This window comes from Motacilla alba, chromosome 11, assembly GCF_015832195.1.
Source record: "Motacilla alba alba isolate MOTALB_02 chromosome 11, Motacilla_alba_V1.0_pri, whole genome shotgun sequence".
Lineage (NCBI taxonomy): Eukaryota > Metazoa > Chordata > Aves > Passeriformes > Motacillidae > Motacilla > Motacilla alba.
This window is the reverse complement of record NC_052026.1, coordinates 8,876,505-8,898,546: the sequence shown is the minus strand read 5'-3', so window position 1 is coordinate 8,898,546 and position 22,042 is coordinate 8,876,505. Positions and strand designations below refer to the sequence as shown.

Genomic DNA, 22,042 nt, shown 5'->3' with positions numbered 1-22,042 from the left:
CACAAATATGGTGAAAGTCTGAACGCAGATCTGAATTTCATAACTCGCACCCCAACTCTTCTCTTAACAATGGCTGGAAAATGCTTTTTGAAACTCCTACAATATTTGTTCCATACACAGGAAATTAGTTTAATAGTACATCTTTGGGGATTAGCTTTGTTTAGCTGTCCAAACCTTTGATTCAAGGTCTGTAGACAGTATTGCTTTAGTTGCTACACAGTAATAGACATATTTCCTGATGGGATGCCTCCCTTGCTCACATGGTCATTCACCTTAATCCCTGTTAACTTTATAGGATGCTACAGTGCACATATCACTGGCTGTAAAGGAAGTCCTTTATACAAGTTTCTTGGCCTTCCTCTATTCACAGCATGAAAACGGTGAAGATAAATATACTGCTGAAGCACGGGAATTGGGAAGTTGGATAAAAAGTATTTCATTCTTACAGAGGAATGCCTCATTTCTAGACAACATAAAGCAGCTCCTGAGGATGAATTTACTGCTTTTCTGCTTCAGCATAGTGGACTGTATTATGACCCTGTAATCCGCTGTGAGCAAGGCAGCAGCAGAGAGCTGCACTGCCCTGGAGCTGTCTGAGAGATGACTGTGATTCACTGAATCAGAGTTTCCTTTCCAATTTCCACTCTGCCTAAAGTAACACAGCCAGCACTGCCTCTGCACTGTCCTCTTCCCTAAATGATTCTGCTCATGAGCTGGGCTATGCTCCACTGCCTTTCCACTCACAACCAAGCAAGGAAGTAGGAGATTTGAGGAGAAATTCTTTAAGCTCCAGAAATATGTACATGCTACACATGTTTTATGTTAGTCATCTGTACAGCCGAGCAAGGTGTGGTTATTCAGTAGATGTGGTGTGTACTTGCCTCAAGTCTTAGTTTGGTGTGCTAGACAACACATGATTGCAAAGGATTCTTGGTGTTCCACACCAAATGCACACCCTGCTAGTTAGACCACCACGTGGCTTTGTTTCTCCCCCTAGACTTAGTTTCTGAAGAATGCAGCATTTAAATCAAGCTAGAGGAAAAGGCAACAGCTGTTAAAATAGAAGTATCTAACACATTTTGAGGCCTGAGGAACTGGGAGGGAAAGGAAGCACAGGGCAAGTACTGAGAAAGTGTGATCTGTGGGCCACAGGTGGCAAAGAAAGCTTTCAGTGTCCAAAGGGAGAGGGGAAAAACCCCGAAAACAACAATAAATGCCCATATCCAACACACAGACTAAGAACCCTAATGCCAGCCAGACTGACCAAATTCTCCAAAACCACAGAGCTGCTAGATTAAAACCATCCTTCTTTACAATTCAATATTCAGAGAAATCATCCTTAAATACATAATAATAGGGTTTGATATGCCATAAAATCCTCTTTAGACAGGCAGAATATTCCTGAATTCTACCCATATTGACAAGGAGTGAGGAGCAGGGAAGCTACAGACTGGGATGTGCCTGGCTGCAACATGCAGCTCTGGGGGTGTGCTCATGCTGCCAGGCTGGCAGGACAATAAGTGCCTCTTCAGCACCATATATTTAGCTGTGCTCTCTATTGTTTAAAAGAACAAATTACATTCGCAGCAGAGAATTCAGCCAGACCAACTAAAAAGCTTGGGAATACCCATCACTAACCATCAGTCACTAACCATCAGTCACCATCAGACCTTTTAAACATGACCGTGGGTGATGCATCACAGACAGCACCAAAGGAGGAGGGAAGAGGTGTTAATTAACCTGTAAACCTGCCCCACTTTATGCTCCAGATAGCACAAAGGCCCGGCGGATCGGAGGCATAGTTCACCCTCATTATAAGGCTCTCCATTACAAAGCCAGTGCAAAGAAAAGCCTACTGCTTTGACTCACCACCCCACTTCAGTTCTTTGTAAACATTTTGACATGCATTTCACTCATGTACAAACTCTGCTGCTCCAGAGAATAACCTTCAGGAGAGGGTAATTTCATTATTCAAGCAAACACCAGAAAAACTTCATCTCCTTGCAAAGCTTCCAGTCTAACTGGTGCATCAGAGCTTGTCTTCAGTCGAATTTGAACACACTTTTTCCTTCCCAATTTAGTTATGTCTGTGTAGTCTGTTTCATTTGGTAACAGTGGTGAAGTCTGGCATTCTCCTCATGCTGTATTTTATCCCTATTCTATTTACACACATGCCATACACTCTGTCCCTACATTCCTATTAATCTTGCCCTGAGTTTATATGCATCACCAAGGCAAGGAAGAGGAAAGAGCAAGAAGTCCCCATCACTTGAATGCCCAAATCCTTGCCTCCATAAGAATGGAGATTCACCTCACACACGAAAGACACGTCCCTCTCACCACCTTCTACACCCTTGTACAAAGTCTCCTCAGCATGACTGAGAAGTAAAATATCTTTTCTCTGTATATGTCAGAACTGCTTTGATTAAGAAAAACTTTTTAGAATTAGACTTCTTGAACCACTGGATTGGAACAAGAGCTGGACAGCTCAGAAAGGTCCCTTTCTGAAACATTTTAGGAAGATTACTGAAGATCAAAAGAAACAATGTAAGAGGTCGGGCTATTTTGCAAGGGGAGATTATATAAACTTCAAGGAGAATTCAAACATTCTTTTTCATTCTTACTTTGCTCAGGAAAGTAGGTGATAAATACCTGGCTTGTTCATAAAAACATAGCAATGAATTTACAGTTCAGTTGACATTGGGGTTCTTAATGAATTATAAATATTTCTCCGATGGGGAAGGTGGGAAAAAGTGGATAAAACCAGTAGGTTCTAAGAGAAGACAAATGAGACTAAATGAGTGGCAAGTGTTTAGCTATTTTGTGACTCTGTGAAGATATGAACAACTTTAGAAAAGATAGACACTTGAAGCTAGGATCTGGACTAGAATGCATGGCTCCTGGATCTCACTCTTAAACCATAAATTCAGAGTTTCAGAGAACCAGGTGGCACCACAGCAGTGGCTATCCATCCCTGGCCACCCACATCACAAACATCTCCCAGCTCCACATCCCAGCCCAGACCAGACTGCTAATCTCAGATGACTTCAAAGCCTACCTACCTTGCAATCCAGAGAGCTTAAGAAAGCTGTGTTTAACCTATCACCCCACCTCCTAAAGTACCACAGGGCTGACATCCTACCCATGAAAATCCCAACCACTAAGCAGAGACCCAAGGGGAAACACCAGCAGCCCAGTTAGGAGAGGCCCATCCTGTTACCAGAGCCTGTGTCTGAACCACGGACAGCTTTAACCTTGAGGGATCTTTCTGCCACACACACCTGAATATAAAATATGGTCCAGCACCATATGCAAATGGGTAACTCTAAGAAGTGCTGCACTAGAACATGCAGTTCCCAACAGACTGAGCTACTAGAAATTTCAGTCCCAAGAAAATACAAAAAATTATTTTATGATTGGAACAAAAAGGGATTAAGGGCACAGTCCAGATATCCCATCTGTACTGGCTGTACTTGTGATGTGCCCATTCTCACCTCTTCCCCTTAACAACCAAGTCAATGATTTTGTCATATTGTATGCATGCAAACTGAACTAATTTCTTGACTGTGTCCCCACTACCCTAATTTTGCCCTTTCCATCCTTTACCAAGCCTGTTTATATAAGCTGAAGATGCACTCCCTCCGCTGTCCACTTGCTTCTTTCAGGCCTCCTTTCAGAGAAGAGGTCAAGCCTTTCCTCTCACCAGTCCTTTCTTGTTTTCTTTCTTAGGAGAACATTTTCACCCAGTCTGAGGGGATTGCATTTTGCTCATTCCTGTTTGATGCATTTCTTGTGAGATGGGATCAAATGAGATTGAAGGCCCAGAAAGCCCCATGCTGTGTACCGTGCATAAAATGTACTTTCTCTTACACTAGAAAAAGGCTTACATGACATATATTTTTTATAAATATATATCTTGAAATTTTGAAAGTAGGCAAAAAACATTATAATATCATAAGGTGGCAAGGAATACAAAAGAAGAAAAAAAACCACAATGAATAGAATCCTTTTTTATAAAAAAGAAAACTATGCTTAACACAAACTCCTTCATGAATTCTCTTTATACTTCCAGCAACACAAATTCACCATTCTGCTGACACTGTTGCTGACGCTACTGAAAAAGTCACCCAAGATGGCTCATTTTAAAATAAAATTTTACAAGGAGACAAAATGGGGATTTGTAAAGGAACATTTCTTTCTATTTAATCACAGCATCATTACTGTGATGGTATAAAGTCCATTTGGTCTTTTAATTGATTTAATGATAAACATATAATATTTTGGGGATAACTCCCACAAAGACATCAGTTAAAGGAGAAAAATCTTAAATTATAGTTGCCCAAAATAGTCCTCCCCTAATTTACTTAATGCCAACAAACAAGAGATCCCTGCAGTAATTCTGTGTTTCTAATAGTGCTAGCAATTTTAATACTACCTCCACTCATTTCAAGTCACTGAGCATTTCTTAAGTATTTACAATCATCAGTCAAACAAGGAACCATTTCAGCTCTTTGACCTTACAATCATGAGGTATAAACTTTCAACTTCCATAGGGAAGATATTTTTAAAACGAAGAGTGCATTTCCCAGAATAATGATGCTCTAATACTAAACAGCAGCTCAGTTATTTTGTGTTAAGAAACCAAAGCCCTTCTTACACAATTTCAAAGCAGCAGCTGTGACTTTGAAACTAGGAACTCATTCTGGCCACCTGCTTTAAAACCAGCCAAAATAAACGTGGTGGGATGGTTCCTGTTGATAGCCATGGGATGGCAGGGCAGCACAGGTTATTTGCTGCTAGGGCTTAGGTCCCAGGCATCACTAACTTCTCCAGGATTTCATCTGGATGAAGACCTTGGGATCAAGCTGCATCTGAAAGCTGGATTAATTATTAAGTGCTAGTTTGCAGTACGGTTACTCAAGAGGAGCAAACCTTCATTGCACAGCTGAGATATATTGTTCACGGCATGCCATTCACAGTGTGATGTTTTACTCCCACAGCTGATGAGACTTCCTAATCCCTTGCCAAACAGAAAGTATTATGGTCTGGCTTACAAGGTATTGGTTTCTTTGAAGAAAGTGTTTGTTTTGCTGCTGTGTTTTCTGTTGTTTTGGGGTTTTTTAATAATTCAAACCCATCTATAATAGCAGTAACAGTACACTAAGAATTATTACTTTGAAACCTCAAACTAGCCTACTTCTTCTAGCCTTACTAAATGCAAAATACATTGCAAAAAATAGTGTCCACCAGTGCAACTTAAGTGAACACTAACTAAACCTTCCCAGATCCACAACCACAGCTAATGTAGCACAGGGTACCTCAGAAGATTTTCAGGGCCTAATCCTGCTCTCAGCAGAATTAACAGAGTTACTGAATTTCAACAGCAAAAGGATTTGGCCTACAAAATCTCAGCCATTTCTAATTCTCACTGCTAAGAAGCAAATGTAGTCCCCCTCAAAAAACTCCACTACAAAGTATTACAGAAGGAAAAGAAATCTTAAATATTTAAAAACATACAAACATGTTCCTAAAAGTTTCATTTAATATAACATTGTTAAAGAAGAAGAGAAGAAAAAAAAAATCAGGTCATTCATAAGTGTCCTAAGTTCTTTCTGCTTTCTACTCCTCTGTGCCTTGCTTTCCCCCTTGCACTCTCCTTGTGCAGAGGCACATTTCAGACAAAGCAGCCACTGTAACGCTCACAGTGCCCAGGTGGGAACACGCTCTTCTTGTGGCCAGCAAAGGACACACACTTTGATCTTCCAGGAAAAGACTCTGGATGGTGCAACTCAAAAGGCCTTTATACAAGTTTATTTCTTTATTTTTTTCCTATAAATTATCCCTCCTTTTGATATCTATTCTTGCTCTTGAAAAAAAAAAAATAAATACACACATCAAGTTAAGATGAAAACTGCCCACACGACAAGTTTGTGTTTACAAGCTTAAGAGCAAGTTTCACTTGAACACAGGTCAATGCCTCTTTAAGAAAACATCACATACCAAAAAAATCACACATGGTTAGAACACATCATGAGCAGAGAGGAATTGTGGACTCAGTCTGTGAGGCACCGAGCCAGCCTGAGAAGCCCTTTGAAGTTAGAAAAACATCCTCTGGTCAGAGCACATTTGTGAAACCGTGGGACAGGCGCTTTAAACAACATTCACTCCGAGATCACCTGCGGTGTGCCAGCGGATTGGCGCCTGGGCAACTTCAACAACGTAACCCTTTCTGTTCCACCAAGATCACTCACTCCAAAATCTCTCCTGTCAACAGCACAGTCACAAAACTGTGTGGCAAAGCGTGTACCTTTCCCTCCCTGTACAGCACAGGCAGGCAGTTCCAGCATGTGAAGTTTGGGGAAACCCAGCCACTAGCAGACCTTGGTCAGCAGAAGATAGGCCACTGTCCCTGGCCACAGCAGTGCTGACACAGAGGGAAGGCATCACCCTGCAAGAAGGGCCACTGCAAAGCTGCGCAAGGCACAACAGAGTTAGGAATGCAGCCAGGCATGACACAGAATGCTGCTCATCGCCCTTGGCAGGAGAAGGAAGATCCTTGGCTGTGGAAGGCTAAGTCCAGGTAACACAAGGGGTTTTTTCCTCTCCCACCTACACACAGATAAGACTGAACATCAGAAGACTTTTCTAGCAAAGGCAGTTCCCTCTGCCGAACTCTGCTATCAGCTATTAGCATCCAGCCTGCTAGCACCAGCGAGCTGTGCCAGCCCAATTTAAAGCACATCCACCCCCTGATCTGGCACTCTCAGGCTGGAGTGCCTCTCAGCAGAGTCTCTAACTGAAGGCAGCAGTGGCTGCCCAGTCTTCACACTGCTGGATACTGGAATTGATGTGCAGTAGCAGATGAGCTTGACTGGAGCCCATGTCAGCTGAGCCTGTGGAAGGAGAAAGCCTCACCCTGCCCATGGACAGGGTTCCTGCTGATATTAGGAGACACTCAGACTGCACACGAGGCCAGGACTCTTTCCTTTCTTAAATCATACCCCATAAAGGCACATCATTAGCATTTTTCTCATCTAACCATTCTGCTCGTCTGTGTTTGACAAGCTTTCCTACTTTCCCCAGTGGTGGTGAAATTCCCCTCATTTTTGAGGAGACAGGACTGCCAGTGTTGCCATCAGAAACACATGAGGAGGGTCAGATTACTCTTGCAGAGCTAATAAGGGACCTCACAGCCTTTTTGCTTCTCCCACAGGACATTACCCATTGTCTGTCATTCAATTACTGACAAATCTAGGGGGCTTCCCACTGCAATGCCTTTGGTTTGTCTTTCCAAAATGGGGAAAAACAGAAGTGGCCATGGATTAGCGGCCGATTGTTTTAGCAGAGGTTTGCTCTGTATTTGAACATACGAATGTTTAATGAACAAGCACAAACACCTGCATGCTGCAGTCTAGCTGGTTCCTCCTGGATAGCAGCAAATGTCCAAGGACACAGAGCTACTTCGATGTGCTTTACTTTTGAATTTCAGTACAGAGTTCTCATAACTTTTTTTTTCCTAAATGGCATTTAAACAAAAAAGAAATCAAACACTCATCTGGAAAAGAGTACCATGGTAAGGCTGATGACCGAATTCCAGTGAAGTCTGTGCAGCATCAATGAATACAATACTTCCTTTCCAAATGCTAGGGGTTTTTTTCTTTCTTTTCTGTCACACATCACCATGTTGCAGTCTGAGAGCAACTGTCTTTCAAAGTAAAGCCCTGTAAAATAGCTTACAGAGGAAGAGATCTCATTTACTTCTTTATGCTGTGCATTAGTCCAGAGTTAAAGATTTGTGTGCTTCCTATTAGTCATAAATAAATGATTGAAAACACCCTTAGAGTAGAAGAAAAAAAAAAAGAGAAAAAGAGACTGTGGTTCAATACTTTAACAAACCAACCTAATTAGATAGAAAAACACCTTCATACAATAAAAATGTGGCATTTTAATGGGTATTAAGCAGTGCTGTGGGAATAGCCTCTTTCAAAACATGCTTTTTAAACCTATCTGGAAAATTACATTGCTAATTACAAATGGGAATTTAAGTGGCAGTACAGCTGGGAAAAACTTTTGTGAACCTGTCACAAAATGATCAGATAAACTGCATCTGCAGGGGAAAATACACTGCCATTATACCAGCAATGTAGCTGCCAGATTAAAAGAATATTAGTCTCTTGAACCTTCCCTCGTCTTCCACTGATGTGGCAGAGAACCCAATACAAAACCACTAAAACCAATGAGAAGCTTCCCCTCTATTACAGCAGGACTTTTGCATCAAAGCATCACAGAAATAATGCAGAGTTTATATAAAAATTATAGAAACAGTCTTACCTAACTGCACTGAGTTAGTTAAAAATATACATTTAAATGTAATTTATTTACGGTATTTGAAAAAACTCCTTTTACATATATCCACATCAGGAACAAGCACATAGGCTTTGCATAAATAAGAGTGGCTTTAACTGAGATAACCTATGAAGTTTATCCTCAAAATAAAATTAAATATTCAGGATGGCTAAATGAGGCACAGTTTTTCCATGGGAAAAAATATCAAAGTATTATTTATTTTCCTGTAGGTACTTGTTTTGAAAAGCCTTTCCTCCCCACCTGGCCTTCTGCTAAAAGCCACAATCTACATTTAAACAGTGTGTACGCTTTAGAAAATTATCAACCATCTTTTTTTACAGCAGGAGCTTATGAAATTATTTGATCCACTTTTCATATAGAAAGTCTATGGCTGACCATAAATAGGCAGGCTCCCAGTATAAACTTACCAGGAGTACATCAAAGACCTTCCTCTAGGATCAGACGATTGATTTCTTCAATGCTTTTTAGAATTTCTTCCAGGATATTTTGGGTTATTGCCTTAGACCTTTGCTCAGCTGGAATGACAGATATTCTGTTTGCTAGACTGTGATGTTCTCTCTTTACAGGGGAATGAGTGTCCGTAGTGTATACACACGTACACGACACGAACAGAGAGAGACTTGGAGAGTTCACAGGCAAAATTATTATTTATTGTTTCAAAAAGAGGAGGTTATTACAGAAACACTGATACAGGCTTAACCGCAGCATCTTACGCAATACAGAGACTGCTTGTTATTCTGTGAGCTCAGGGCTGGGACACTCTGCTCAGAGAAAATCCCCACTCCCCCAAACAGGCATTTGTTCTTCCTATTCACACAACGCACAAGGCTTAGCCTTACAGCTGCTACCCTCTTTACCTAACTCTCTTGAAACTAACTGTCCTGGAAGTATGAAAGATTTCTAAGATAGGACAAGAAGCAGCTTAGTCCTTACCTACCACTATCAAATCTTCGGGGAATCAGACAGCAAACTATCTCCGAGGGCAATGTGACACACTACCCACCGTTCTCCTTCCTCCCCCAAGACAAATCTGTCACCTCCATACCACTCATCATTCGCATCAGAGTGTGGATCAAAAGATCCGAGGCTGCTCCCAAATCCCATTTCTCCTGCAAGACGGTACTTTGTTCTGTCACTTCCCTACTGAGTCTATCCCCTTATTTTATGCCTCACAGCATGTGTGGCTGCACCCCAAGATCAAACACCCATGCATGATTTTCTTTCACAGATCTTGAATCACAATGTTATACTTTAATAGGAACCTCAATATACTTAATCCCTTTAAAGCTGCCACAGTAATGCCCCCAAATGCATTAAATTCCACCCTAATCGCAAAATACAAAGTATTTCTCTGGATGGACAGTGCACAGACTGTTCTGACCACATGCCAATCCACCTCTGAGCTAAAGTAACATACACCGCCTGCATTTGTTAGTCAGAAGTCCAAGGATACATGGCTGAAAATTCCAGGCACCTTAAATGTCCTATGCTGCAAATTTTGCTCAAAACATAACTGAACATTTAAGGGAGGATCTCACATTCTCAAGGCATTCTCATTGCAAATGACAAAAGGAAATGAGAGCCTTTATTTAAATCCTGCATTTAAATCCAAACCCACTCAAACTGAAAGCAAAGCTGGAAGATGTCCCCTTTCAAGGTGTAATCGAGACATCCACACCCCATAAGTCAACTCAATGAATTTCGGAGTCCACTGAATTCTCAGACTAAGGAGGGTTATTGGACAAAATTACCAAATTATTGGAGCATCGACAAAAAGCAGAAAAACTGCTTGCCTGATAAGTCTTGTTCCCAAGTATTAAACTTTATTAACAATAGCCCTAGGTTTAAGGAACAACTACCTTCTATGTAGGTTTGGCAGAGCCCCTGGTTTGAACCAAGGAACCACAGGGTCTTCTGCTCCCCCTGCTGAGGGGTTGGTGCCTGCTGGGACCCTTTAGGTGTATTTTTACAGGGCCATTGAGAAGCTTCTCAGGCACTGATGCATTTCAGTCTCCTGTGGCCACTGTCTGGTCATCACAGACCAAAACAATAGGATCATTTATTGCCCTATAATATACAATAGGCAAAAAATCACAGAATTGCAGAGTGGTTCAGGTTGGAAGGGACCACATCATCCGGGTCATCTGGTCCAAGCTCCCTGCTCCAGCAGGACCATCCCAGGGTACAGGCCACAGGACTGTGTCCAGAAGGTTCTTGAATCTCTCCAGTGAAGGGAGACTCCACAGCGTCTTAGACAATCTGTTTCAGGGCTTGGTCACTGCACAAGAAGGAAGTTCTTCCTCATGTTCAGGTGGAAATGTCTGTGCATCAGTTTCTTCCATTTGTTTCTTCTCCTGTTACTCAGCACTACCAAGCAGAGCCTGGCTCCAGCCTCTTGACACCTTCCCTCCAGATACTGATAGACATTGATGAGGTCTCCTCCCAGCCACCTTTTCTGAAAGTGCTATAGGACCTCCCCAAAAGACACTGCAGCACTCCGCTCCTTAAACAATTACATTCTGTATGGCTAAGCCACAGGGATTCCTGACATACGATGGGCACCTACCAGGTGATGGGAGACACAAACAAAGGGATTAAGGAATCCAGCTGAACACTTGCTTGTTGACAAGCCAAGTCCCGTGGCAAGCCAGTGGATCACCTTATTAAACAGTGGACATCAGGTTACATGGCAACAGAAAGCGTGCCATATTGCTCTGATGACAATAAACCCAGAAGCCCACAGAAAGTGAATGCCCTGTACAACAGTACCCCTTGCAGAGACACCAGGGGAGCAGCGGTTGAAGGCACACAAATCATTTCCCCTTTCTCTTGGCTTACATTAAAAGCCAGCACAGCCCTTTCACCACAGCTAACACCACTGCAATGAGAAATGTCATGAGATACTGCAATACAAACACGCTTTGCTGGCTCAAAAATCAGACACAATGAAGATTTTGCATTTGGAACTTTGTTAATAATTCTTGAATGCAATGCAGTCCAACTCAGTCTCCCATAGCTGTAGTTACTCTGTAGGAGTAAATACAGGCTTAGTTTTGCTGCCAATGTTGGCAGATGTGACTAAATAAATTCACAGAGAAAGTATATTTGACCCTTCCTTCACATTAATTTTTTAACTAAAACTTTACCTCATTTTCCATTAAAAGATTTCAAACTATGTGATATTTATAGATAACTCACAAGTATTCAAAGTAACTGGTATATGAAGAAAAAGTAGTTCCATTAAAAAAATACAAAAAAAAAACCCAAACCAACTTCAAGTACTTTGTATGTCTGAACACCTACCATTTGCTTTCCAAACAGGGTTTGATGCTGACATTCACGAAGCAAAATCCATCTGCAAGGATTTCTATAAAGGCCAACATCTGCAGCACTGGGAGCAATGTTCCATTCTGATTTAAATATCATCACCGAACAATTATTTCCCCAACTTGGAAAAACTAACTCCTACAAAGTTTCAGTACTCAAGAGACTTCTCTTTCCTCTGTTCATAACTCAACTCAAAAGAAACCATAAAAGTCAACTGAGATCTTCTTCTGAAGGGTGCATACAAATAGCTACTAACTGAGCTCCTCCTGGGTCTTATTACAGATCCCAAAACCTACAGAAAACCCTTCTGTTAATAAATGCTGCTGTAAAGAACATTCCTGTATGTCGACAATCATGTTCTATAAACGTCCCATTTTTGTTATAACTAAAGTGTTAGTGCGAAGTCTGGACTGCATTATTTACATTTAAGACATTAAAGAATATAACGTATTGTTGTTACTTTTCATCCCGGATTACAGAAGAAAACACACTCCATAACCAAGGCCTTCTCATTCAGAAGAATTAAGGTTTCAGTAAAGCCAACAGGGACTATCAGGAGCCCAAGAGACATAGATGAGGACTTGACCCAGCTACTACAGAGAATATGTTTTCTTCTTAAAAACACCAACCTAAGTAACTCCACTTTGGTGGGGGTGGGAGAAAGGGTTGTTAGAGATCAAAAAAAAGAGTTCCTTTAATGAGATTGTTTGCAGAAACTTCATGGGCCATTCGGCTTTCCAATCAACATGCCAAATTAAAAGTGCACCACATTAAATCTGAAACACCTATAAAACAAGCCCTGATGAAATACAGACAGTCTTCCATCTACCTCCTCCATATGGCTCAGGCAAAGTCAACTTTTAATTTCATAACACAAAATATTTAATTTATGCTTTTCTTCATATGTCAATTTAACCTCTGGCACATAGCTTTGAAACCATATAAGGATGCCTAACACTTTCCATATGGCAACTGAATTGTGGCTTTTAATTGCACCAACTGGTATCATTCAAGGATAATTCCCTTGGAATCCAGCTTTCTGCTACAGTATTGGCCAATTCACTAATCTCATCACCATGGCACTAATACTTTCAGAGACTCTTTGATTGTTAATATTCATATTATAATTTTCCCAAACCAGAGCCGTCGAGATATACTATGTACACCACTAATTAAATTATCTTAGTTTGTTGGCACCAAATTTCAACACTAAATAAGATTCTGTTTTTCTCTCTCTCAATGCAAAGTTTGGTAATTTTATTTTAAATGCCATGGACAATTTTTTTGTGTACTAAAATACTTTTCAATCATACCAATATCGAGAACTGTTGGGTCTGTTGTTTATTTTATTCTTGAGAGTCGATGAAAAATAATTATTTATAGAGTATTGACATTAATGGACTTGAAAATATTTCAGTTAAAAAGATCACTTCAAGCAATCACACAAGATAACAGCCAAGAAAACTTTCATTGCTCTTGTCACCATACCAGTAAGAAGGCAGTCTTTGAAATGTCACTTTACCCATTAAATGACCCCAAAGTATTGCTACAATTAAATCTTGCATTTCAACAGCCTTTAAGCCATACTATGTACATAACACTAAAAAAGTCTCATTTCTGTTTATTACTTTCATTTTGGATTAATGACCTACCCAGCTCTGTCTTCTGTACGGTGATGTATTTTTAATATGCACACACACACTATTTAACAGTGGGGGACTGGGAAGGGCTTCTTTTTTAATTTAAGATTGATCATGCTAGAGGAGCAGTGAAGTTGACACTGGTGTTGTCTCCTCTCAGCCATGCAAGGAATGCCCATTAATGTCACTGGCAGTTACAGGCACAGAACAAATGGAGAACAAGCCCCACCTCTGAAGGACTGATGCGCCTCAGAATTTCATACTGTGTTAGTCCCAAACCAGATACTCAACTCTAATTAATATCAATTAGGGTTGAACATGAGGATCACTAGTACCAACGAGCCCAGTGGAAGCAGTAAGTTAAAATCATTTCTATTTTACCTAAAATGATCACCTACAATGTGGCTTACTGAGAGTTGGTTTGAAATCTAATTAAAAATAGGATATTTTTTCCATTCCCAAGCACAGATGTCAATGAGAACACACAAGAACCTAGTAAAATTTCTTATGGCTTTGAAGATAAAAGTAAATGGAACTAAGCAAATGTTATATTTAATATTCCCCCCTCTAGCACAGAACCATTTCTCAGTTAAATAAATAAATACATGAATATTTGCAAACAATGTTGATTTCCAAAAATAGTTTGTAAAAGTAAACACACTGAATAAATTTAACCTTAAGAATTATACAGGATAATCCACAGTATCAGAAAAACCTTTCTGGATACAAGTTAACTCATTCATAAAGCAGCCAAAGAAGTGCATTCAGTTGCTAGCAGATTTACAGCCTCAGTGGTTTCAATTAGCTTTGAAACCAGAAGATGACTCTGGACCTCATACTTTTCATGGATGCAACAGAATTCCTTTTCTCTTTAATCCTTCATGATGTGGAAGCTGCAGCCAGCCCCCGGCCTGCGGAGTCATTAAAACCCTTAGAGCAGAGCAGCCCCTGCTGGGCGGGTGGCAATGGTTTAATGAGCCCGGAGCTCTCCCCAGCACAGCCAGCTGCACACCCACCACAGCCGCTCACTGCGACACGCTCCCTGCCCGGCCATGCCTTCACCCAGCATCCACCAGCAGAGCCTTCTCAGAAGGCTTCTGGCAACAGCTGGACACTAATTGCTGTTCTTCCAGTGAATTGGAGGGGAGAGACAGATGGACAGGACACTATAGGGACAACACATGAGCTGAGGGAAGTCTTCTCTGAGAAACTCTCAAACCTCCGCTCAGGAGAAGGAAAGGTGTCGTATATGGAACTCCCCTTGAGTGGAGTGATGTAAAGACCTCCCCTCCACAACAATTGTAAATTCAATCATTCTAGAAAGGACTACAAATGAAACTTTCTGCTTTTCTGTATTAGTCACTCATTCCTCTTGTAAAACACTGCATGAATTGCCTGAACTTCAGTGTCATCTCCCCTGGATGACTAACTTTAGCAGAACAATTCACTGTCTGTTCTTGAGAGAAACAGCCTTCCAACTACAACCAAGACAGGATTTTTGGCTTCTAGACAGTAAAATAAATCAAATTGTACTATCACATCCAAGATTCGATTAAAATTATTCAAATTTTGAATTTTCAGTCTTAGGAGTCCTTCAGGCTAGGTGCTCTCCTCTCCCATCAACAGGTCTTTGGAAGTAAACAGAATTTCACCAAGTAGACCCTACATACTAACAAAACCATCATCCACAAAGCTCTGGTTAAGGATTCCTACTAGGAAAATTATTTCTAGGACCATTATTTTTTTAACACAGCCATATGTTTCTGTGAATGCAGATATTTTCATCAGTGTCTGATGTAGCTCTTTCTGCCGTAAGTCACAAACACAGTAACTTGAGATCTAGTTTGGGGGGAAAAAACTATGTTTTACTGAGAAGTCACAGTTTCAGCTGTGACACAATAAAACTGTACCATTCCACAGAGCCTTGTAATCTTACTGAACATTTTAGGATGAATTTTGAAGCAGTAAGGAGAAGATTCAAGTGCAGTAAGGTAAATTCAAGCACAACACTAGTACACTGTTGGGGACTACATCACTGTCCCACACAGCCCCATGACTAACCATTAGCAGAAGAAACTACTATTTCTACATCTTGAGGAGACCAAAGAAGCAAGAGGTTAGGCTACAATTCCCTTTGTATCTTGGTGTAACTATACAAGAGATCAAAGGGATCTCAGAAGAGAAGCAGTCATACAGTCTCAGTTATGGAGTCAATAGCTGTGACTCCGTAATCCTTGTCAAAATGACTGTACATATGGCACATCTGGTTCCAATGTAGGATTAGAAATGCATCCTTCCATGTTCCAAAAGTTCGTATTTTAAAGGAACTTTAATGTAGCTGTCACAGTGTGCCTGTGACAGGATGACAATTACACTAAATCAACAAGCAGGCTATACATGCACACAGATACTACCAAATACACTAGGCAATAAATGGCAAATATTTTTGAACATTCAGAAACATCTCTATAAGGATGACAGTAAAAGGCCCCATGGGAACAGTGCTTTTAAACACTTAAACCTATTTACAGTTTTATAATGTACTAAAACTGTAGACTAATATTTAGTTAATGGCTTGCTAATTGCTGAGCCATCAAGAGGGGGACTTCCTCTTGAGTAAGAGGGGAAACATAGTTCTACTGTCATTCCAGCTGAGCAGACCTCACAAAACTGCCAACTGAAGAGGGTTGTGAATAGAAAGGACCCGTGACAAAAGATATTTTCTTCTTTTCAGAAAGCAAATCATCTTTGTGGAAGAAAATACATTTCACAAACTAAAGTGAGAGTTTTCACCTTTAACTCTTGTACATTAAATCTACATTTAGTTTGGCGAGTTGAGCTTCTTTTCTAGAAAACATACATGTGAAAGGTAGAACAGAGGCAAAAACCACGACTTACAAAAACTGGGATAATTAGAAAATAATTAAAAACAGGTGTTACTCTTTGCATCTGTATCATAGTATGTACTGTTGTTAATGAGGACTTCTTTCTTTGCATATATTGTTTCCTAGTGAAACACAATAAAGATCACTTCAACCAATCATACCAGCAAGTTGAAGGTGATTATGCTCTTAGGTTACAACAAATCAATATCTTACCCCCTTTGTCTTTACTTCTAGTGACTGTCACACAATTTACCTCCTCAAAATACAATACTGGTGGAATATGAAATGTCATCATTAGCTTTTCCCATACTACACATCTTCTACTCACACATCCCACCTAAAATGAAGCATTCTCGACTTGCAAGTGAATTTTTCCTGAGACACAAGAAGTCCAGGCTTCTGACAATACCACTGGTAGCTGACAAAGCAAAGAGCCTGCAGGAGGTTTGGTGGCCCTGGCTCTGCTTGTGCTTTCAAAGCCACACTGCTTGCTGGGAAGCACAGATTCCAATCTCCCCATCTCTCAGGTTACCTTTCCAGTGATGAAACTTTCAGGGCTTGATCCAAAGTCAATGGGAGTCTTTCAGTAAACATCAATAAGCTCTGGATCACACCCTGAAACACTATGAGGACCATATCTAAGTAATGTTAAGTCTGTTTACCTCCCATCATGCCTCTTTGTTTAAAGAGACAACATTAAAATAAATAAAAGAAAACGGCAACTGAAACGTTTCCACCAGCCCAGCTTTACATGGAGGACTGAAGGGAAGAGAAGGGGTTTGAAAGTGACCAGTGAAACAGCCAGGACAAGTAACTGGCACAGTAACTCTCGTGGAGAAAGTCAGCCTCATGTTATTAGCAAAGAGCAAATAAATAACAGTAACTCTTCGGGGACTTCTCCTTGACTGCCAAAATGTCACAGGCAAACTTGTGCACTAATCAGGGCTCACAAGCTATCGCACACTGGCTGGGTGCTGGGCTTTCCCCAGAGATTGTTTGTTCCTGTTTGTGAAAGGTTTTGTTCTAATCGTACTGCCCAGACACCAGCAGTCAGGTTCCTTTACTTCTCTGGCTTTTGTACCCTCACCAAGTTTGCTCTGCAGCTTCTAACTTCATCAAAGGACTGAAGGAAACCACCCACGGGGCAGCGCCTCGGAGCAACATTAGGGCAAAGAAAACCTTCCTTTGCACAACCGCCCCTTGGGAGGGAAAGAGGGATGTAGAAAGAGCTTTTGCTTTTCCACTATTTCAAAGGGAAGGGGCGGGGGGGCAGCGAGGAAGCTGACATACCCTGGCGCTGGAGAGCCTGCACACGGCGCGGTGCTGGCAGCCGTGCTGGAGTCCCGAGCTGCTGCCGCCGCTGCTGCTGCCCCCGGAGTATTTCTGCTTCACCATCCAGTCCTCCAGCCCTCTGCGAGCCAGAGAGGCGTTCACCGCAAAACTATCACCTAGAAAAGAGGAGACAATGCCGCCGCTGAGCCGCCCGCAGAGCCCGCCCGATCCCCGCGGCCATCCCCGCGCCCGGCCGGGCTGGGGCTGGAGCCGGGACTGCGGCCGGGACTGGCACCGGGGCTGGGGCTGCAGCCGGGACTGGCACCGGGGCTGGGAGCGGGGCGGCCGCGCAGAGCAAAGCGCGGCGGAAAGTTGAGGGGAGAGGGCAGGGGGCCGGGGGCAGCCAGCCGGACCGGGGGAAGGCGCTCGAAGTTACTAACAGTGAGGAGCCATCCCTACCTTCTGGACTTTCTCTGGGTTTACAAACGGCAGCTAGGCAGATCCGGAGGAAAGTGTGTGAGGGAAATAATAAAGGAAGATCGTTAGACACCAGAATAAAATCACAGCAACAAACCGAGTAAAATCCGAATAAAGGGAAGGGGCTAAGGAAGTAGCAAGTGAAAGGGACTAACCATGTTTCGAATGAAGTTTCCCCATCTCTCTGCATTGATCTGCAATTACGATTCATTTGACTGTTTTCAGTAGGGTCAGGTTCGCTTGTTGTTATTTTTTGTCGATATATAAAATCCCAGCGTGTTTAGAAATCCATGTGCTCCGCTTCTCCCTGCTAACACGCAAGCGAGCTCAAATCTCAGCTCCTCTCCTGCAGCACGGTCCGGCGTCCCCCTCTCCGCTCCAGCCTTCCTCCTCTCTCCTCTCTTTCCCAAAGACAGAGGCGGTTACAAAAGACCTTACTTCACCCACCGGGGAACATGATTGACACCTCATTGAGATTAGACCACTTGCAGGCAGCCTCCGCCTTCCCATTGGGCCGCGGCGGCAGATGAAAGGGGCGAGTGAGCCTTTTGGAAGCTCAAAAAGGAAAAAGGAAAAAAAAAAAAAAAAAAAAAAAAAAAAAAAAAAGAAGAAGAAGAAAAAAGAAAAAGGAGCAGCCGGGGCGCGTTTCACTTCCAGGCTTCCAGGCAGGCACGGGCGGCGGGGCCGGCCCCGCTCCGCGCAGCCCCGGGGGCGCCGGGCGGACGAGGCGCCCGCTGCCCCCCGGCCCGGCCCGGCCCCGCCGCCAGCGCCGCCCTCCGCAGCCTGCGCGGAGCCCCGCGGGCCGCGCCCCGCAGCGCCCGCGTCCCTGCCCGGCCGCGTCGCCGCCCTCGGGGCCGCCGGCGGTCCGGCACCCCGCACGCTGCCTCCCGGCACCCCTGTACCCGGGTGCGCTGCTGAGCCCCTGCTGTGCCCGCTCCGCGGTGTCTGGATCGCGGAGAAAGCCGGCGTGTCTGGAAAAAGCAGTTGTTCTGCTGACTTAGTAGTGCAAATTGTTTTTCACGGGCATCCCTTCGCACACAAGTGGTCCTAATGAAGTCACTGTTAATGCCAAAATACAGTTCTCAGGGTCGGGTCCGGAACCCTTCCTCAGTGATTCAAAATGTTGGCAGCAGAAGGACAAAGTCTCTCTCAGCTTTTCTTCATTATTAGTTAAGTAGATGAGATTTACAAAGAATCTCCCCTACTTCTCCAAATTATGAATGGTTTATTTTTTACATAGAGCATAAACTAATAGGAAACTTGCTGTTTCGTAAAGATAGTTCTCACAGTCATTAAAAATTTGCTTTCTTCCTCTGGCTGGTCATTATATTTCTGTTTATGAAAATGACATCTCCCTTGAGATCCTTGTAGTTCAACTAGGAGAGATAAAAGGGAGTATGTAGTAGATTCAGAACAAGAAAAAATGAAGACTTCTGAGAATTTCACTGAAGAAACTACTAGTCAAACTATGTAGGGTTTGACCCAGATGGGCCTGGTCCAAAAAACTTCAAGGCCACATCTGTGCTTTCAAATCCATATGTTTCAAGCACAGGGAGGAAGGAGTTAGACTTGGGAGCTCATCTGAAAAAAAGATTCAAAGCATATGTAGTAACACTTCTGCAGGGAATTGGGACCGGGAGAGGAGGGTCAGGCTTGGAGCTCATTTTTAGAAGGAATTCCAAAGCACATGGATGTGGTGAAGGTCTGGTATGAAACAACTGCACAGCACAGCCAATGCAATGCCATTAAATGAACTGTTTCAACCCAAATTGTTCTTTGGATGATTGCAAAGTCATTTCTCACATTATTCCAACTATTTATCTGTCTAGCGAAGAAAGCCCTTGAATTGTGAAATGCAGCCATTGCAACAGCATCAGTTGCTGGTCAAATAGCTAATAACATGCATCTTTTGTGAATTTCTTTTTTATGTATTTTAATAATTTGTTTGGCCGATTTTTTATATTGTGCATTTAAGGTGACATATTTGTTCCTTTGAAGATTGTCTCTTGTTTTGGGGAGGTCAAAGAGGGGAAGAAAATGATTTAGATGAAGCAGGTTCATTAGGGCATGAGCTTCACTTCGACCGTGAAAACTTGTAAAAATTTTCTGATCCATATGAAGAAATTCTAAATCCTAATACCTCAGATTGGCATATACACAAGTACCTTTAAAACTTTATCAGCAAATATTTTATTTGGAATATCACTTATCTTCACTGTTTATGAGAAATAGAGAACAGCTTAGCATAAGTGACCCCAAATGGGATGGGCCTATCCATTCATGTTGTGAGATGTTGCTCACATTCAGCTCTTGGTAATAAAACAAGGCTTAGAAATGTCTCAAGTTCAGCAGGTCTGCTGAAGTGGCCAGGGGAAGAAGCCCTGGCTTTCACAGCAGATTACAGAGGTCCACTTGTGTTGAGGAACTTGCATTCAGAACACAGCCACTCTTGTGCACAACTGCTTTCACATACACAACATTTGTTAGAGTTTAAAGCAAGCCCTTTCTCATTACAGTCGATGACATACCCTGCAGAACCAAGGTTTCCACAGGAGAGCAAATCTGACAAAAGAATGCCAAATGTCAGTAACTGACTCCATGTACAATGGGATTCATGAATGTTGCTTGGGCACAGGAGTAGCGCAATGACAAGCTGGTGACATTACTCTGAGTATGAATCACAACTGCAGCTAATTCTTCCTCCACCTGGGAGAAAGTTTTAGCTACTCTCAAAGTGAAAAGTCCTGTGATTCTTAGCATGTTTTGCTCAGACATCAAATTCCAGTTATTTCAGGAGATTTTAGCATGGTATAACAATTTAACAGGAACCTCAAGATTTGATTCAGTATATAATAATCCTCAAACTACAGGGACCTCAAGGCGTACAAAGATTTTTGGTTTTCTTTCCATGGGGCCAGAAGTGTGTTAAGTAGTGACGTCTATTAAAATACGAGAGTAAAGCACACCATTCACAGAACAGTACTAATGATTAAAGGATCTCCAACCCAGTGACCTCGGTGGAATTCTTAAAGTTCGAAAGCTATGACGTAGAGTATTATTCATTGCCCTTTCATTAGGGCTGACTACACTCCACTTCTTCAGAAGATGGAAAACCCTTTTGAACCTTGCTGTACTATAAAGCAGTTGACGATATGAAATGCTTTTTAGCTAAGGAGCAAGTGAATAAGACCATTCTAGGAATTCATTGTCAATATTCAATAGCGTAGCAAAATTAATGGCAATAGTTGCAATGGCAAGAGTTACCTGATAGATGAAAGCACCACACTGATTTTCCTGTCTGGGTAGTGGTAAGATACTGCTTTCCAGTTCTTCTGCTTTATCTCCTTCCTTTTCTTCCACTCTCCTGCCATGTTCCCTCCAGCTGGAGATGAAAGAAGGCTGGTATTGGCCTCCCACAGTCTCAGGTGGGTGCCGTTCTCTTCCACCTGGAAGTGGCATGCTGGTCATGCTACACCACCTCCAGAATAAGTGAGGGTTGATACATGTTTTTGAAGTTGAAAAGCCTCATGTAATTCTTAAAAAAAAAAAAAAAAAAAAAAAAGGCATACAGAAGCAGTAAAGTGCAAACTGCTGTGTGGTTCCTCCTCTGCATTAAACAATCTAAGTCCATATTGAACAGAAGTGTTTTAAGAAAATGTTGCTCAGTTGTGAAGGAAAAACATATATGTGCTCTCAGCAGCATTGACAGGGACAATGGATCAAAAGTAAGCTCTTAATATTTACAGGATCCAGCTGATACAGAATTTTTAACCTCATCACTCTCAGAACCACAGATGGTCACAAACCACACTCAGTCTCCATTTCGACCACGTTCCAACCAAACCCCTTTTACTCCATCAACAAATAATTGCCCACAGCAATCATACCTCTTCAACAGTTGCCTCAATCACTACCCTGCTTATGCATTTAGGGCCACAAACCCTTTTATGAACATTTAAATTTTGGTTTGGTGACCACATGAGTGCTTTGACTGCTCATTCCCAACACATAAATGGGATCCTGTCACAAGACTCTGTTTTAGCTTTTGGGCCTTTGTCCTTGTCCCTCTGGTCT

At 42.1% G+C, this 22,042-nt stretch overlaps 1 protein-coding gene across 2 annotated transcripts in view; it reads right to left on the bottom strand.

Annotated features, from left to right (window-relative positions):
- Positions 1 to 18,684, bottom strand: part of NKD1 (NKD inhibitor of WNT signaling pathway 1) — a 108,206-nt gene extending 89,522 nt beyond the window's left edge. The window contains exons 1-3 of one of the 2 annotated variants that reach the window (XM_038148065.1): positions 18,124 to 18,684; positions 17,951 to 17,983; positions 17,510 to 17,667 (exon numbers count right to left, since the gene is read on the bottom strand). In XM_038148065.1, the coding sequence (XP_038003993.1) occupies positions 17,510 to 17,667; positions 17,951 to 17,983; positions 18,124 to 18,148 (216 nt within the window). In that variant the 5' untranslated portion in view covers positions 18,149 to 18,684. The remainder of the gene's footprint in view (positions 1 to 17,509; positions 17,668 to 17,950; positions 17,984 to 18,123) is intronic. The other variant, XM_038148064.1, reaches the window with a different exon arrangement.
- Positions 18,685 to 22,042: the final 3,358 nt, after the last annotated feature.